The sequence below is a fragment of the Podarcis gaigeae genome, assembly GCF_964106915.1.
Source record: "Podarcis gaigeae genome assembly, chromosome: 7".
NCBI classification, from domain to species: domain Eukaryota; kingdom Metazoa; phylum Chordata; class Lepidosauria; order Squamata; family Lacertidae; genus Podarcis; species Podarcis gaigeae.
In genome coordinates, this window is record NC_139683.1 from 25,986,963 (window position 1) to 26,004,769 (window position 17,807).

Here is a 17,807-nt window from a genome sequence, read left to right on the forward strand (position 1 = left end):
ATAGTCCCAAGAAGGCCTGAAGTTCAGTCTTGTTCTTGGGCGCTGGGGCATCACAAATGGCCCGTACCTTGTCCCCAGTTGGGTGGACCCCTTCTGCGTCCACCATAAATCCCAGAAAGTCCACCTGAGGCACTCCTAGTAGACATTTTTCCCGCTTCACCTTGAGACCCGCCATCTGGAAACGGTGCAGAACGGTGCGGAGGCGGTCCTCAAACTCCTCTGGTGTGGGCCCGGCAATCAACACATCATCGAAGAAGGGGGTGACGCCAGGAATCCCTTTAAGGAGCGAGTCCATTAGATTCTGGAATATGCCTGGTGCCACACTGACACCGAATTGCAGCCGCTTTACCCTGAACGCTCCTCTGTGCGTCACAATTGTCTGTGCCTCTGCTGTGGCCTCATCTACTGGAAGCTGTTGATATGCTTGGGCCAAGTCCAGCTTGCCGAAAATTTTCGACCCAGCCAGGGTGGCAAGGACATGGCTGACCACTGGCACTGGGTATGCATGGGCCGTGAGGGCCTTGTTTATGGTACATTTGTAGTCTGCGCAGATGCGGACTGAACCATTAGGCTTGACGGGTGTGACGATTGGGGTTTCCCAGGGGGCATTAGGCACCGGCTCCAGCACTCCTTGCTCCACAAGCCGGTCCAATTCCTCGTCTATACGGGGTTTCAGGGTGAACGGGACCCGGCGGGCCTTTAGCCTGACCGGTCGTACTGCGGGGTCAAGCTGTAGAGCAATGGGGGGGCCCGTATACTGTCCCAATTTCCCATCGAAAACCTCTGGAAATTCCTTGCATATGGCATCCACGTCCACTTGTAAGGTAGTGTGGTTCACCCCGGTGATGGCTAGCCCCAGTGGTCCAAACCATGCCAATCCCAGTAAGCTAATGTAGGGGCCCTTGACCACAAGCAAGTCCAGTTGCCGCGTCCGCCCTCGGTATTGCACCCTGAAGGTCCCCACCCCCATTGTGGGGACCTTACGTTTCTGGAAGTCCCGGAGGGTGAATGGGGCCGGCCTGAGTTTGGGACCCCCAGTAGGACACAGTTTCCTTAAGGTCCTTGCTGAGATTATGGATAGATTTGAACCCGTGTCAAGCTCCATGCGGCATGGGGCCCCCTCTATCCGTACCTCTACATAAATTTTCTCTATGTTGGGGTAGGGCAACTGGTATACCTGGACGTCCGTGAGCTCCGTCGAGTTGCCTTGGTGCGTTGGGCCCCGGGACCTGGGGCTCTTGGATTGGTCATCTGATGCCTGGCGTCGGGTGGGCCGAGCCCGACACACCCGGGCGATGTGTCCCAATTTTCTGCACTGCCTGCACTCTACGTTGCGGAAACGGCAGGTCCTCCTCTCGTGACTTTCCCCGCAGCTTGCGCAGTTCCCTCCTTCTCGTCGAGGCAGCTGTGGTATGTGGGCTGCTTGAGTGTGCTGCTGTACTCAGTGCACTTCCTCCCTGTCAGATCCTGAGTCGTCGGTGAGGTCTTCGTGGTGAACGCTCGGTAGGGATGGCAGGCTCGGCCGTGCCTCTTGTGTCGACCTCTTGGCAGCTTCCGTTGCCAGGGCCTCCTCCAGAGCGACCTGGAACGTTAGGTCCTTCTTAGCGTAGAGGCGTCGTTGCAGCTTCTCATCCTTCAGGCCACCGACGAGGCGGTCCCGAAGCATGTTCTCCAGCTCTGAGAAGTTGCAGAACCGGGCGGCTTGGCGGAGAGAGGTCACAAACCCAGTTATGGTTTCCCCAGGGGCTTGCCGCTTTGCGTAGAAGGCATTTCGACGAGCCACCACTGAGGGCTGTGGCGAAAAGTGCCCCTTCAGCTGTTCCATTATTGTTTTGTATGGAACAGTAGCGACGTCTTCAGGCGCAAGGAGAGCCCGGGCGATTTCAAATGTCTCCTCTCCGCAGACGCTGAAGAATATCGCCCTCTTCTTGGCGTCTTCTTCATCGGTGACCCCTCTGGCTTCTAGGAGGAAGGTAAAACGGGAGGCGTACGGTTCCCAGTCTCCCGTTGCTGGGTTGAACGGCGAGAAGCTGCTGTCGGTTGCCATTCTGAGTTCCTTGTGTCCCGGAGCTGAAGCCTGGATACACGGTGCGAGGCAGCGGTGCGGCAGGTGGCGGTGCTGTGTGTGGCAGTCAGCTCAGCGGGATCCCATCCTCGTCGCCAGTGAAATATACTCAGAGTCGCAAAGTGATTTCATGCTCTTTATTCAGCTCATAGTGGTGAGGAGGAATGAATGAATGTCCCCTCAAAGTATCTGCTTTATATACATTATTTACACAATGGGCTGCACATGATTGGCTAATTCTGGAATTCTACTGTAAGCCAATCAGGTTTTGGATTCACTTATATCTGGAGCATGATTGGGTGGTTCCTGCCAACCAATCATATTGCTGCATTGTTCTAGGACCAATCAGACTGCTGCATTCTGAATCCTATTGTTCTAGGACCAATCAGACTGCTGCAATTTGGATCCTATTGTTCTAGGACCAATCAGACTGCTGCAGTTTGGATCCTATTCAACTCAGTACATAACACTCCCCAAGAAATCCAATCAAGTAACCTGCCAGACAGGAAATAAACAAAGCACAGGAGAAAACAACATGCAAATGTTCTGTTTTAGATCACCTTATCTGAGGGGTGGTCTTAGGTTACACCCCTTCTGTGATGTATGCATAATGTTTCTGGGGGTGGTCTTGATCTAGAGGATGGGAATTTCAAAAGTCTTTATAAGCCCTTGCACAGCATTTTGGGGGGTCCTCCTCCTCTCCTGCGTGTGAGGGGAGTACCCTGTTGCAACAGATCAATAAAGATCAAGCTTACTAGCTGCTTTGCTTCTCAATATTCTCTGGTTGGCCTCTGTTATTTTCTCCTACCAATAGGGAACCTATGTAAGGACTCTATATGGGCTCTTGGATACCCCATAAGGGAAAAGTGCATATTTTTATTTACAACAGCTTCAGGATAAGAACCGAAATTGGGCTCCGGCAGCGTGGCAGCAGTGGGAGGCTCCATTAGCTAAAGTGGTCTTCAGGTTAAGAACAGTTTCAGGTTAAAAACGGACCTCCAGAACGAATCAAGTACTTAACCCGAGGTACCACTGTACTAGGTTTTTTGTAAACAGTTGTAAACTGCAGTTATGTGCAATAACTGATGCAGGGGGGGGTTTCCCAAGGGATCATTAACATGCCTGGAAATGTGAGAGTTCAGCTGAATGCAGACAAAAGAACTGGCAGCAACTAATCCATCACTTGAGTGGATCTCAAAACATACAGAAGTAACACAGGGATGCCAATACCAGATCCCCATCCAAGGCATAAATAGAGCTATTGAGAGAGTTTGGCACCAACACCAAACTTAGAAGCACTTCGTAGGCGAGTTACCAGTGTGCCCATCATCCTCTCGTTCTTGGCATTCAGTGAGCCAGCATGTCACATGACAATAAACAGAGCAAAACCAAATTATGTGTGTTACTTAAATTGCAAAATGCCAAATACATCGTCAGTGCTAGGAAGTGTAGCTCTGCTTCTTTTAACTGCAACTGAAAAATGCAGTGGAAAGGACAATAACTCCAGCCATCTAAAGCTGAGAAGTGTAGGCAAATCCATTTTTGCGTAGACTACCTGAATAGCCTTTGAGAAGCAAAGGTTGCTTATTGAGAAAGTAGGAAGGAAGATGGAGTATCTCTGAGATTCTGGAATCAATAGTTTTGCTTCTGCCAGATAGGGAATTTCCCAGGGAGCTGGCCACTCAGAAAGAAAAACCATAACAATGTGAGTGAGTGTTATGTATTTTATATATAGACACACACATGGGCAGAAGAGTATTGCTTGCCTTCTTAATGTATTCCTGCATTGCAGGGGGTTGGGCTAGATGACCCCCCTTCCAACTCTACAATTCTATGATTAATTCTTCACACCCTCTAGTTAAGCTGCTGTTTGGGAGCTGAAGCAATTCTCCCAAGGGGAAGATTTGGGGTTCTTTTAAGTTTAGGAAAGCAGCAAGCAAGGGGAACGTGGTAAGAGAAATATAAAATGATTGCATAGTGTGGAGAAAGTTGATCTTTATCTAGCTTTATGAGGTCATTCAGTAAATCTGCATGGGATATCCTGGGTAGACATAAGTACTTTTTCACCCAGAGGTGACAGTCACCAACTTAGATTGCTCTAAAAGGGGATTAAATGAATTTGTGATGGAGGGTAAGGCTTTCACTGCCTACTAGTCATGATGGCTAAATATGCCTTCTTGAGAATCACCATGTCCTGAATGCCATTTGCTGGAGAACAGCAGTGGGAGAGGGCTATTGCTCTCCTGCTCTTCGACTTCTCGTAGATATCTAGTTAAGACCTTCAGAAACAGGATGCTGGACTAAATAGGCCCTTGGTCTGATCCAACATTCCAATTACTGTGTGAGCCACATCTGTTTTGAGTGGAACATGGAAATTAAGACTGTGGTAAGCAGCTGAAACATTTCTGAGGAGCTAGAACAATCTTGCAGCACAGGCCTCCTCGCATACAGATATTAGAATTCCATTCTATAAATATGATCATGTCGTTAGAAATTTAATTCAGAATTTTTCCCACATTTCTGAAATTATACTAGATCAAAGGATGGTGGGTATCTCTAGGGATCTACTGTGGGTAAATAAAAAGCAAACCTCCTCCCATGTTTTAATATGTAAAAAGAGTAAAATAATTTTATGTAAGCTAGTTCTTCTTAATACATAGAGCCGTGCACAGGAAAGTGTTTTCTGGCCAACAGTTATTTTGTTCTGAACATAATGTTCTTACCATCAATATGGTACATTCAGACAGAAATACACCCAAAGGTGTTAAACCATTTTCTCCATAACTTTATTTCTTTAGCATTGCTTAGAAAGAACCAGCCTCTAGTAAAGTTTAGCTTATGTAAAACCGTAATTAAATTACTGGATGTCATAACAGATTGCAGTTAGTCAATAATGCTACACTAAGCCTTCGTGCCATCAGATGCACTTGCTGAAGGTTAGGAGAAAAGGGGGGAAACCTCTGCATAAGTTATATTTAGTTGAGATATATAACTGAAGTGGATTATCCAAGGAATCATGACAGACCAGGCTATAGCAGCCATGCAAACGTCATGTGGAGTACTCCTGGGTGGAGGAAGGAAAAATTCCTGAATACAACAGGCCTAATGTAAAAGCCAGTTTTCAGAAGGCAAGCAACCTTTAAAAGTATCTCTTGAAGAATAATGAGAAGTCAGGAAGCAAGGCAAAACGTCTTTAGCATTCACTATTTTACTTCAGCCATAAACACAATGTATGGTCTTAAATTCCTGTTAGAAATCCTAAGAACATAATTGAAAAATATACCCAAAGTATTTTACCAATTAAGGATCCTAAGAACATTTACTAAGTAACCATGCTTATTATCAATGCACCTTACAGCATATGTGTACTTTTTTATTGGAAATATCTAGGGAACGATTTGGAAATTTGTTCGATGAAGTAGGACAAGTTTAGCAGACATATAAAAAGCCATGAAATGGAGACTTCAGTAAAATAATGACTTCTGGAATTTATATGGGTACCCAGCAGCTTTCCAGCAAATCCACCAATGAATGGCTAATTTCACTATTCCCATTTCCTCTTTGGAAAGTCAATGGGGAAGTTAAACGGGTTTTAAACAGGGTTACTTAACATGTACCCTACATTAGAATCATTTAGCTCAAGGGAAGGCACCATTTACACACAGAATGTCCCCCCCCCCCCAACATAAGATATGCCAGGCTTCCTCAACCTTGGCCCTCCAGATGTTTTGAGACTACAATTCCCATCATCCCTGACCTCTGGTCCTGCTAACTAGGGATCATGGGAGTTGTAGGCCAAAAACATCTGGAGGGCTGAGGTTGAGGAAGCCTGAGATATGCTATCAAAGCATAACTGAAATGAGACTTGTTTTCCTACTAAAGGGAATGACCAGAAAACAATCACATGGGAGGGAATAGCAGGGCTCTTAGTTTGTTTCACAAAGCTACACCTTGCTTGAGTTTTATTGTGAAACTACTGAAGTCCAATTTCCTTATTCACTACTATATATTTTTAAGTTTGCTTTTCCTTAAAGCCAGTATCTGAACAACATTGTGCCCCCATTGCCTCAGCTGTTTCCCAAAATGCAGCCCAAAGCCACATATTCCACCTACTGTGAATTTGGGCCAACAAAATAAAATGGAGGAAACTAAATCGGTGCACAAGGCAAAGGAAAAAAGCAAAACTAGTTCTGTTCTAACTCATATACCCAGCTATTTATTCCAATTGCAGGTTGTCTTGAGACAGGACAGCTTTACTGTGTGCATCTTCATAATACCACACATTAATTCTGCTATTTTAGATATAAATCCACTGATCAAATCTGACACTTTACACCATCTCAGAAAGGCAAACCAATAGTTCAATGAATCCTAATAACAACTCTAATGTATTGATATTCATATAATAATTTTATTGAAGTCTACTAAAAGATATTTGTTCTTAAGATCTTATCACGTGATGTTCAGAAAGCCACAATGCTGTTTCAGTTCATTGCATACATATTTTGGGAGTCTTCAGTTAAATCTTGTTCACCTTGCATTTTACAAAGTTGCCCCCACACCAAGTGCTAAACATACAGGATGAGGGTTCAATTTGTTAAGACTAGTACCAAACCAAAATAAGACATTTACACGTACTGTACATTTCACAAGTAACATAAGGAAGTCTGGATAATGTAACAGTTTAGAATCATTTTGTAGCCAACACATAAAATAAAAGAAATTGACCTAGCCAATGATATTTAGTCATATTGCATGTACAAAGGCAATGAAGATTATAAGCTGCTTGGTTTTGTCATTAGCACAATAAAAACATTCAGGTTAGGGTCTGGAAAAATAGGATAACTTAATTACTTTTTTTGCACACAAAGGGAGAACAACAATTTGTCAAAGCTATGGACAGGACTTCGAATGTGTAGGTTACTTCATAAGCATATGAAGTAAGAATATCTTCTGACACTTGCATTTTCAAACCTGTTACTTTATAAGCAAGTATGTCCTTCAGTGCACAGAAAAAAGAAAAGGGAACATTACTGCTAAGGAACTTAAGTGCTGCAATAAAGTATTTTGTAACAGGAATACTCTGGAAGCACTATTCCTTGACTCTCTTTTTAAGCATCCACATGGTCAAGAACACCAACATTCTTCAGAATGTGTCAGCTCAATAGCTATGTGAAGAGGAAGATTTAAAGTAGAATGCTTATTAGCTATTTAGAGAAGCACAAAGAATGTTAATTTTATCTACAAGTGCTTCATATTTAGACAATAGCTAGTCAAAGTAATGTTTGCATAATGCTTTCTATCATAGCTATACTACAGTTTAATAATAGCAAAAAAAGCAATTTATTTTGTTTTTATATTGGGAGAAGTCTTAAATATTACACTGTGCTTCAGAACATAAAACTTGTGGTTGCCAAAAATGCTTTTTATCTGACAATTCATAAGCATTCAATGCGACAGTAGCACAAAGCTTTGTGATGAAACATGCACTTTTAGGAGTTTTTTGGATGCAATCAAATGTGCGCAACTAACAATGATATTTTGAAAGGTGTTACAATTAATGTGGGAGTGTCAGTAGGAGGAGCATGCAGCTGTTTCCCCATTACTTGACCTATTTACAAATCTTATCACAATGCTTTCTTCAAAAGCCGACGTGAGAACCATGTTATATGGATATGCTTTTGCGTCGTGATATTTAAAATATCCAAAACACCAACCAAACTGTCACTCAAACTACAACATATGTGACTACACTACTGTAGTTTACAAAGTCACTACTGATTGCCTAGGTTCAAACACAAGACCAGGGACTTATGACTGGAAATAGGTTTGGTACAAGTCAAGACTGTTGCTTGCCATGTTTTGCAAGACAGCCCTATTGAAAATTAGCTCAAGTTTCAGAAAACGTAGAATCATAGTTTCATAATGCAAGTCAAAGTTGTTTTGCATGTCCCCCATAGTTAACCCATTTTCTCATCATCATTTATTGCCCATTGAACTGTGCAAAATATAATCTTCTCAAAGTAAGTCATCTGGTGCAAAATTTTATTCCACTACTATGTTTGGACAGGCTTAAGGTATTTATGGCTTAGACTTACTCTTTTTAACAGTGGTATTCTAGGCATGTGTTTCAAATGATATATCATTACTCAAGACCAAGAGGATAGCTTCTATCAAGACATTTGCCAACCTGTTAAAAAGTTCTCTTCCTTTCCTAAAGGGAAGACACCATAGCTACTTTGTAAATAAAAAAGTCATCAGCCCTATTTAAATTCAAATTTACAACCAAGTTACCCTCCAATGTACTGTATAGTTACTGGAGATACCTACCTATACAGATATTTACATGTGACAAAACACACAATATTTTTTTTTGCCTTGCAAGACATTGCACTGATGCATACAAAGCCTTTACTTCTCCTCCAAGAAATCCCAAATTACAAACCACTGTTCAAGCAGATAGGTTGAATAGTGCAAAGTTCTCCCAAGTTGTTCTGCTCTCCTGTTAGCTTAATTTGAAAACCCTTCGACCATTGCTCGATTTGTGCAAATTATACTTGCTTCAACTGTAATTCTGACGGCCAGAGATTAATCAAACAAGTTTCACTATCATGTCATACAGTCAGTACTGGCCATTTTGTTCTGTGAAAACTTTGGTTCACACGTTTCAGTTTAAAATTTAAAACTCTTCATTTTGACATGCACCTATAACATGGGAATTAAATTGCACCACTATAATTGTGATATCATCCCGGTACATCCTAGCCAACTCTTCTGGAAGACTGAGCATCTTTGACAGCCGTTCATGATCAACAGTACCAAACTCATTATTTCCAACCGCATGGCGTATCAAGTGAGTTGCTGCATTCTGGTCTTCAAAGGCTGAAGAGACCCGCGCTCTCCTTTCTGTTAGAAGACCATGCATCTGTCCCAGAGTTACCTTGTAACCTCCAACAGCTATTGGTTCTTCATGATGAACACCTGTTAGATACTCACCTACAATTCTAACCACATCCTGCCTATGCATGGTTTCCCACAAGCCATCTGTTGCCAATATCAGGAATTTGTCCTGAGGTCTTAATTTGTGATGTATTATCTCTGGCTCAGCTGTGAGGTATGGAGGAGTATGGTAGTTTGGTGGGATGAACTTTGTATATTCGTTATCATTGAGCTGATCTGGGCCCGTCTCTATCACTCTCTTCTGAAGGTCAATGCTCCATTTAAATTTGACATCTCCAAAAGCTCTGAAAGGCATCAGTAGGCCCAACAGTCTATCTTGTTTCACAACACTCTTTTCTTCAGACTTTGGGTGCTCCACTTTGAGTCGTGCAATCTCACTTTCGTTCTGTGCATTATGATCATAGGACAGAGCAACAGCAGACCAAGATCCATCCTCTTCTTGCACACCAAGCATGGCCCTGCTGTCACCGGTATTAGCAACATGTAAATCAACTCCATCAACATGCGCCACACAAGCAGTCGCACCAGAGAAGGCTACACGTAGTACCAAATAATTGAGAAAAGAATTTGGATCGCCTACTTGAGCTTCTAAAGAAATGTCATTGTCAAGCCTTTTAAAGGCATTAATTAAAGCCTCTTTTACATCAGTTGTCTCCCCAGTGTTAAGGTCTATGAGTTCCTGCCAGTAAGTTCGTAAGCTGTTAAAATACAATTTGGAGGCTTCCTTACTGAAATAATCATTGGGGTGCTTGTGCCACTGTAAGATGGGCAACAGGGCCCTACCACTCTCAACAGCATTTTCTATTTCAAGTAAAGTCTCATGGGGTAACAGAGAAACAGCTATGTAATAAAACAGTCTTTCACTGACAGCTTGTGCACAGGCACATCCTGCATGCCCATCAAACACACCAAGAAGCATTCCTCTTGTTTGCAAGCAAGTGGCTGCACTTCTTCTGTCTTCTATTGGTGCATTGGCAGGAAGCTGGTTGCTATCAAAGCCAAGGACAGAACTTAAGTTTTTGCCATCAAACTCTGGCACTTTGAAACTGTATTCATTTGCCTTCAGGATGCTGTTGACTTGCGGAGGTGTGAGGTAAAACCTCTGTGGTGTGGATACATAGTTTCTTGCATGAATAAACTGACTGAAATTCTCCTTTGGCCTACTGAGCGTTGCAAACTTCTTCGGAGGAACATACCTCAAATGATTGTGAGTTAAGTGAGGTGACAGGCAACATAGATGTTTATGATGACAGTAGCATGCGGTGTTGTATATCTTGCCAATCTCACAACTGCGAATTAATGGGAGCAATAGCTGAGTTGGTGCTGGCATGGCATCAGAGAACAATGGCAACCTGGGGTTTCTGACTGGAATTGCTGCGGGGGGAAACACAAGCAATAAGTAAGCTTAGAAATAATTTTAAAGGAAACAATACATATCAACTAGTTTATTCTAAATGACAATTTAATATGCACAATTAATTAACAGCAATTAACTGACAAAAACAGCAACACATTTAATGAAAGTTTAATAGACTAATCTAAGGCTAAATTTCCTCAAGGAGAACATATCTCAGTTCACACTGTTATACTTGTGTAGAACTATAAACAGAGTGACCTATTTTTACAGCTGTACTAACTTAACCAGAACTTTATATTGGGAGTGTGAAAAGTCAACTAAAGGTTACAGTATGAAGAACAGAGTAGACTGAGATTCAAGATTTCTTCTTGAAAACAGTCTCCATTTCTGAACTGGCAGTGAGGAGAAGTAAAGTTTATCCAGCCCAAGATTTTATTTATTTATGTTGTTACTTATGTTAATTTTTCCAACACCTCCCTCAGTTTTTACAAATTTAAGGTCAAGTGTGTACAACCAATACATATATGTGCATTTGTTTAATCAAAAGGTAAGTCATACTCGGTTTAATGGGACTTAGTTCCAAACAAGCATAGGATTACAGTCTTAATATCCTATAATAAATTTGCTGTACCCCATCACCTATCTTTTTGAAGTTTTATAATTACTAGATATTTAGGAGCTACAAAACTTCATTCAAGGCTTCTAAACCCTTGTTTGTTTGTTGCTTTAACAAATTTGATAAATAATAAATCTTTACTCTGACCTCAGTCAATGATTGCTGTGGATTGCATGCAATACCATCTTTTCTACTAAGCTATGCATTCATATAGAACACATATTCAAATGACACCCTACCTACCACTACCAATCTAAGGCCAGCCCAAATTTATGAACCACAACTGAAGGCGTTCAATGTGGAGGAGGTGAAGCTACCAACAGCCGCCTCTGAAAGAAACCACATATATTATCTACTAAGTATAATCAGGCTTAATAGTTTCCCTTTTCATCCAGAAGATATTTGCTCAATTGTGCATAGTTTACTATAGGACCTACTGTTTTGTTTTTTTTTAAAAAAATGTTTAAAGACTCATTAATTCAAGTGAGTTTATTTGTTTTGTATAAAGTTTAGATCCAGCCTTCCAATAGAAGCTTCTGAAAGCTGGTTTAAGAAAATTATGGTGCACAATATTACTAATATTATTATAATATTTATTCATATACCTTCTTTCCCCCAATCAGGGACTCATAATAGGTTATTATGCATAACATCCTGCTAATTTTTCACATTTGAACAAATCAACATCATGCACAAATGTGATACTTTTGTGAAGATGACACTATTTTTTCTCTCTGTACTTCTTCACATTCACAGCCTTATTTGTAAGATTCAAATCCTAGGAGCATGAACTACTCAGCTTAGGAGGCAACACAAATTTAGAGTAACCTTCAGAGTACTATAACCTGCAATAACATATATTCATTATATAGTCTTCTAACCCCACTACCATCCCTCCAAATTCCTATTACAGTACTCAGAAAATAGGAGCACAAAAAATACATACCAATCCGCCTGGGCCCAGGACACACACACATTCTCCTGTCACAACAAGAAGCCGCCAACATCCACAAAGCAGTAGCCCAGGAAAAGCAAGGCAGAGAGTTTATTAAAGAAGGAGGAAGAGGTCTCCAACATTGAAGGGGGACAGAAAGACAAACAGTTTGTTTGTAGTGACAAGCATTAAGAAGCAGCAACTGCAGCACAGCCATCTCTCAGCAGCATTGTCTAATCCTACTGCAGCCCGAACTCACTGCTCGTCATCCCTCTTGCTGAACAACATAGCACTCAGTTCACGCATGATTCATCTGTCAGCCCAACCTAAAGAGCAAAAGCACACTCATCCTTTTAAAGCAGGGCTGGAGAACTTTTTTTTTTTAAAAAAAAAAGCTAAGCACCAACTTTAGTTGATTAGAGCCACAATCAAAATTATAGGTACCAGCTCTGCATGGGACAATGTAAAATTCCACCTTAGTTGCTACAAACTAAGGTGCTCAATATTATTCCAGCTCTGTTGGCCTAACAAACATTAGTAAACATATTAGATTCCTGCTCTGTGGGATTTAAATCCACACATATATGCCACATTAAATATGCTCATGGATAATCTGAAAAAGGTGCACATCATTAACAGAGAGAGGGATGGAGCCTCCCTCTACAAAGCGAAGTATCCAATAGTGCCTTCCTTTTTTTCTCCTATACCCCCAACTTGTTGAGGGTTTTATATACATGTACATATTTATTAGGGAAAGCTTATCCAGGATATTGGCGGTGCTAAAACTATGCACAGATGATTTCTGCAACCCATACATACAGAGGGGTTCATTATAATGAATATTCAACTCAGCTACAAGGAATCAAACTGGTCCATAGCCAATTCAAGTGGAAGACAGGCACAACTGCAAGACCACTAGTATCTCATCAGCTATTCTATCTGCAAGGATAGCTTCTTACTCAGTATGGTGGTATCTTGACAACAAATTAAAAGAGCTTCTCATTCCCAGGAAGCCTGTGCATCCAATCATACACCACAAGGCCTGGGAACAATTGTTGTGCTGATGAGGTCTTATTCACTGCTTAGGTTTCAAGGCAGGAGGAAATATGATTATCAAAACTGTGATGATCAATTGGTTGGACTGATTTTTTAAAAATCAGTTAATGTAATAGAAATGTCCCTAGACAGCTTCTTTTAAAATATAAATACATGCATATTTTAAATAGTACTTAAGCAGTACTGTACTCTCTCTTCAAAATGTGGGAATGCCTCTTCTAAGATAATGGGAAGTATGCAATGCCCTTGTTCCACTGGCCCAAGGATTTATACTTGTGCAGTGGAACTTTCCTCTAGCAATCCCAAAGTCTGCTCTGGAGGGTTGTGGGAACCCTCAGAACTGATTTAGAGGGCACACAAGGGGAAAGAAAGGTGCAATGGTAAATATTTGTCCTAACAGAACAAGAGACTTAAGCACTACTTTGGATACAAACCAATGCCTGCTCTGATACCAATCTAAAGATAAACAATGTCTGCTTCTTACTTCCGAACTATAATTCTTTACATCTCAATTAAATTTGCATATGGGCCATCAGCCAGGATTTAGCAATGGCTCTAGTTGTGGCATCTAGAAGCACATCAAGTGAGACCCTTTGCCTATCTTCCTCAATACAGCTAAAGAACGGCAGCAGTCCTCCAAGGTTTCAGAAAAAAGAAGCCTTCCCAACCCTACCTGCAATCTAAGCCTTCCACATGTAAAGAATGTGATCCATTGCTAAACCTCCCTCCTTCGTGTCTTGTGCGCAGGTCACGATTTAAGAGACCACAGATGCTTCCATCAACAAGACGACCTCAGTGCAGCTTCTTTCTTCTTTAGCAATTTGAAAGGGACACACTGGTTGGGGAACAAGCAGCTCTCTGGATGTTGCCAGGAATTCCCACTCCCGGCCAACCAAGGCCATGGGAAGAAGGCAGGCAGGGATTTCAGCCTTGCAAGTATTCCGAGGGCCGTAGTTCCCCTGCCTTAGCTGAAAAGGGTGTACCTCGCCTAGTCTGCCCATTGCGCCTTTCTGGCCAGCTGGGAAGTGCAGCCTGGATTATACACGTGGGAAGGGAGATAACGGGTTAACTTCGGGTTGTTGTTTTTTAAAAACCTAGAGTTTGATTACATATTGGTGTAAATTGGGCTGCCTCTCCCTGCCCCCCCCAATCAAAATAAACCTCAGCACCAGCAAGGAATCTCGGCCTCCCTCCCTCCCGGGCATCCTTTTCAGTAGCTGGGCGGCACCTGCCACAAGAGCAGCCTCACAGCCACCACAACCATCACCTCCTCACCTCCACCTACTCGGCGGCCCCAGGCATCGCCTCAGGCAAGAGCTGACACCTAACCCTCCCCGGGTCTTTCCTTCATTCTCTCACACACCCACCGGCAGACAAACGCCCCGCTCCGCCCCAGGGCCTGTGTCAAGACCACAGTCAAGACAGACACAGACACACACGCAACACACCCTCCTCAGAGAGACTGACCTGCTCAGCTTTAGGGTCGGGGCCCCGCTCGGGCAGCGGGAAATGGAGAGAGCGGGGAAGTTTGTCACCCACCCCGCCTCTTGTCTGTCAGGCCCCCTCAGCGACGGCCGCGCGCCAGGTGGAACTCGCCGCCGCCGCCCTGCCTCACCCACCCCCCTTTTTTTTTCCCTTTATCCCGCCGCCGGCAAGCGAGAGCGCGCCCCCGTGTGCGCGCGCCCCCCGCGTTCCCTCAGCAGCAGCAACGGCAGCAGCGCCGAACGCCCAGCCCGCCGCGTGACAGCTTCCCTTGTGTCGTGGGCGGGTTTTTCTCCCCCTTTCTCCTTTTTTGTGACGAGCCGCGGCTTATAAAAGCCTCCGTTCGGCCGGGCTCCGAAGCTCCTATTGGCTGAAGGGCGACTCTCACGTGAGCCTCTCCCGTTCAGCTTGCCTCGCCCCGCCCCCTCCACTTTCTTACACCCCCCCTCTTTTTTTTCTCTCTCTCTCTCTCCTTTTTTCTTATATTAACGGTTTCCTTACCGGCGCAAGGATTTCACATTCTCGTCTCCTTCGGCCTGCTTTGTTCCATTGGTGGGTCGAGATCTTGCCGAAGCCGCCTCCGCGGATGAGTTCCTCCTCGTTCTTAGCGCATTTCTCCTGGCTCTGTTAGACGCAAAGAGGCTGTGAGGAGAGGAAAAAGGGCGGGCTCGCAAGAAGAGGCTGCGCTTTGCCGGAGGAGGGGGGGGAGTTTCTCCGAGCCGGGCCCGCCTTTCCTTCCTCCTGGCCTATCGGAGCTCTTGGCGGAGGAAGGGCGTGGCCCGCATTCCTCCTGAGAAAGGGCGCGGGAGGGGGCTGTTAAAAAACCTCGCATGGGCGAAATAAACGGTCGCATTTCCTTCTTCCGCCGCCTGTTTCCTAGCGCCAAGCAAGGTCACTTTCAAACCTTTTGTTCCCGGTTCTGTATACATACATTGGAAAAGGTGGTCATAAAGATGAGTGCCAACAGTGCCCGTATCCTAAAGTGCCTTTCCTTGGAAGAAATCATCACCGACTGCGGGTACAAATCCTCATTTATTTTAGTTTTAGGGGTGCTAACTTGGAATAAAATATTCGGGGGGGTGGGCAGGTAAGCGCCGTCCCGCATAATCGATCGCAAGACATGGCACATGTGCACCATTGGAATGACAGTGCCCATCAACTTTTGGGGGGGGGGTCCTGACCCCCTCAAATATTTTATTGGGAGGGAGCGAAGGGACCTCGGCCCCTAGGAATTGACTCCTGTGTGTTAGTTTGTATGCTCATCTCCAGGGAAAAGAGGGGGCTGTGTGAGGGAACACGACCCCCCCTCCCCACCTTTATCTTTACAACAACCCTGTGAGGTAGGTTAGGCTGAGAGAGAGTGTGTAAAATGGGTTATGGCTGGCCGCCACTGATGGGTGGGGATGGGGTTGGAAAAAGTTCTGCTGCCCCCTGGTCCTAGCCCAGCACTAGGCAAACAGAGACAGGTCTCTGCCCGCAAAGAGCTTACATTCTAGAATAATTGAAGAGGGGAAGAAGTAAGAGGTGAATGCAACTATCCTCTCTACCGTTAGCGAACTCAACCCCATGAGCATAAAAAAATGGCACTGTCCAGCAGAAAGGTGTCAACAGACAGGTTTGCAGGAGTCCGTAAAAGCTGGAGTGACCCGCTAAGGGATGGACCCCAGAACAGAATAAGGAGGGCTCCTTGGTCACAAAATGCTTTCAGGAAATGAAATGGGAGTCTCCTGAAAGCAGGCTTGGCTAGCGCTAGCAGGCTGGATCTCTTGATAGGAGCACTCTTCACAAGTTTTGTTTGTTGCAAGTCCCCACTTGTGTGTACTGTCTTCCATTTAAAACGAATGTAGCTGATGTGTAAAAAGGACTTTATAATCTGAACATGGAGATGATGTATGTACTTCTGTAACCCAAGAAAACCTTTAATAGAAACAATTAAATAATAATCACACACACAATGAATAGACAAGTGCACTTGGTGATGCTGTTCCAGAATTCAAAGTAATGTGATCCTGCCTTGACCTCATTTTCCCTCGAGGATTACCTCATTTTCCCTCGACCTACCTATCCACTTATCAGGCAAGAGGCTTTGCACCTTTTAATAACTGCATCATAAAATCAAGACATGAGGATCGATAGCTCAGACTTCTTCCACTGCTGCATCTCTATGCTGCAAAAAGTTCCCCTTGTTTGATTTCTGCCTATTACATGGTTGTTAGAGTAGCATTACATTTTTTTAAACATCAGTCTGGTCTCCATGCAGAATCAAAGTGACACCAAATTAGAGAAACGGAGGGTGAGGTGAAGATGCAACATGATTGATAGTTCTATTTATTATCCACTCTTTTAAGCAGCTCAGTCAGGGTAACTTTGGTCGCCTGTCCAGACACTGCTGCTCAGAAGCAGACTCCCTTCAATTAAATTTACTCCAACAAATTAAATTTGCATGCCTTGGGAGCGATCCCTGATGACCAGTGTTTGCACCATGTGTGCACCTGTGGCGTTTTGCAAGGAACATGTTCCTACCCCACTGGACTTAATCAAAATAGATGCAGAAACAACAGAGAAAGGGGGGATGGCAACATGTGGAGCAAAGAAACAAATGTGTGGTTATGAAAGCATAATTAAGATAAGGCTGTAACACTTGGATTCTAAAATCACATTGATATCAGTGAAGATAACTTTTCAAGTTACATCATACAACAGCCTTTATGAAAGTTTTAAAATGTGTTTTGCAACTGCAATGAGCATGTTTTAGTTAGCAGTCATTTAGAAGTCCAATCAGGACTCCTGCTGAGCCTAATTAGGATTGGATTAGATCACTTGTATCTTTGATAGTTGTGTATAAAAGGGAAATTTCAGCACTTGCAGCTTCTCACCATTTCACTGCATCTAGCAGCATTCCGCCTACAATGCAACTCTGAAAGGTACAGAAGCCCTGCTCTTGTGATTAAGAAAACACAAACAAAGTGGGTCTCATGTTGCAGGTTGTAGTTAAAAGTGGACCCTATATCTCAAACTGTTGAATGTTGCTGCTTTAGAACAGTGGCTGGTGCTGTTTGTAATCTCCAATTTGTTCAGAGGGCAGAACTATTAATAGCATTAGCTACTGACTTCTGCTGTTGGTCTGCAAATAACTTGGTAAAATGAGGTGAGGGGGAGACTTTTTAAAAACAAAAGTATTGTTCACCTGAAATAGCAGCCCTCTGCTTAATGTTGCCTCATTGATTCACCATTTTTCTGTCATCCCTGAAAGTTTACAAGTGTCTTGACTGAGTGTAGTTTACCTTGATGTGACCTGATGGTCAGTTGGTTTGCGTTTAGTCTGCTCGTACTATGT

General features: G+C 43.5%; 1 protein-coding gene across 5 annotated transcripts; it reads right to left on the minus strand.

Annotated features, from left to right (window-relative positions):
• Positions 1 to 6,462: 6,462 nt before the first annotated feature.
• On the minus strand, positions 6,463 to 15,164 carry PDP1 (pyruvate dehydrogenase phosphatase catalytic subunit 1). Of its 5 annotated transcripts, none has more exons than XM_083749622.1 (3): positions 14,972 to 15,163; positions 11,945 to 11,979; positions 6,463 to 10,399 (listed from the first exon to the last, which is right to left on the minus strand). In XM_083749622.1, exons 2-3 carry the CDS (start codon positions 11,973 to 11,975, stop codon positions 8,745 to 8,747), a joined length of 1,686 nt encoding a protein of 561 aa, XP_083605748.1. In that variant the 5' UTR covers positions 11,976 to 11,979; positions 14,972 to 15,163; the 3' UTR covers positions 6,463 to 8,744. The 5 variants fall into 5 exon arrangements, with proteins under 5 accessions (XP_083605748.1, XP_083605745.1, XP_083605746.1 ...); XM_083749619.1 differs by lacking the exon at positions 14,972 to 15,163 and adding an exon at positions 14,456 to 14,750; XM_083749620.1 differs by lacking the exon at positions 11,945 to 11,979 and having other exon boundaries at positions 14,972 to 15,164.
• Positions 15,165 to 17,807: the final 2,643 nt, after the last annotated feature.

Coding starts and splice junctions, on each gene's coding strand:
- PDP1 (XM_083749618.1), bottom strand. CDS start 12,149: ATGGCTGTGCTGCAGTTGCTGCTTCTTAATGCTTGTCACTACAAACAA. Junction 10,400..11,944: donor TCCTGGGCCCAGGCGGATTG/GTATGTATTTTT, acceptor TTCCCCCCGCAG/CAATTCCAGTCAGAAACCCC.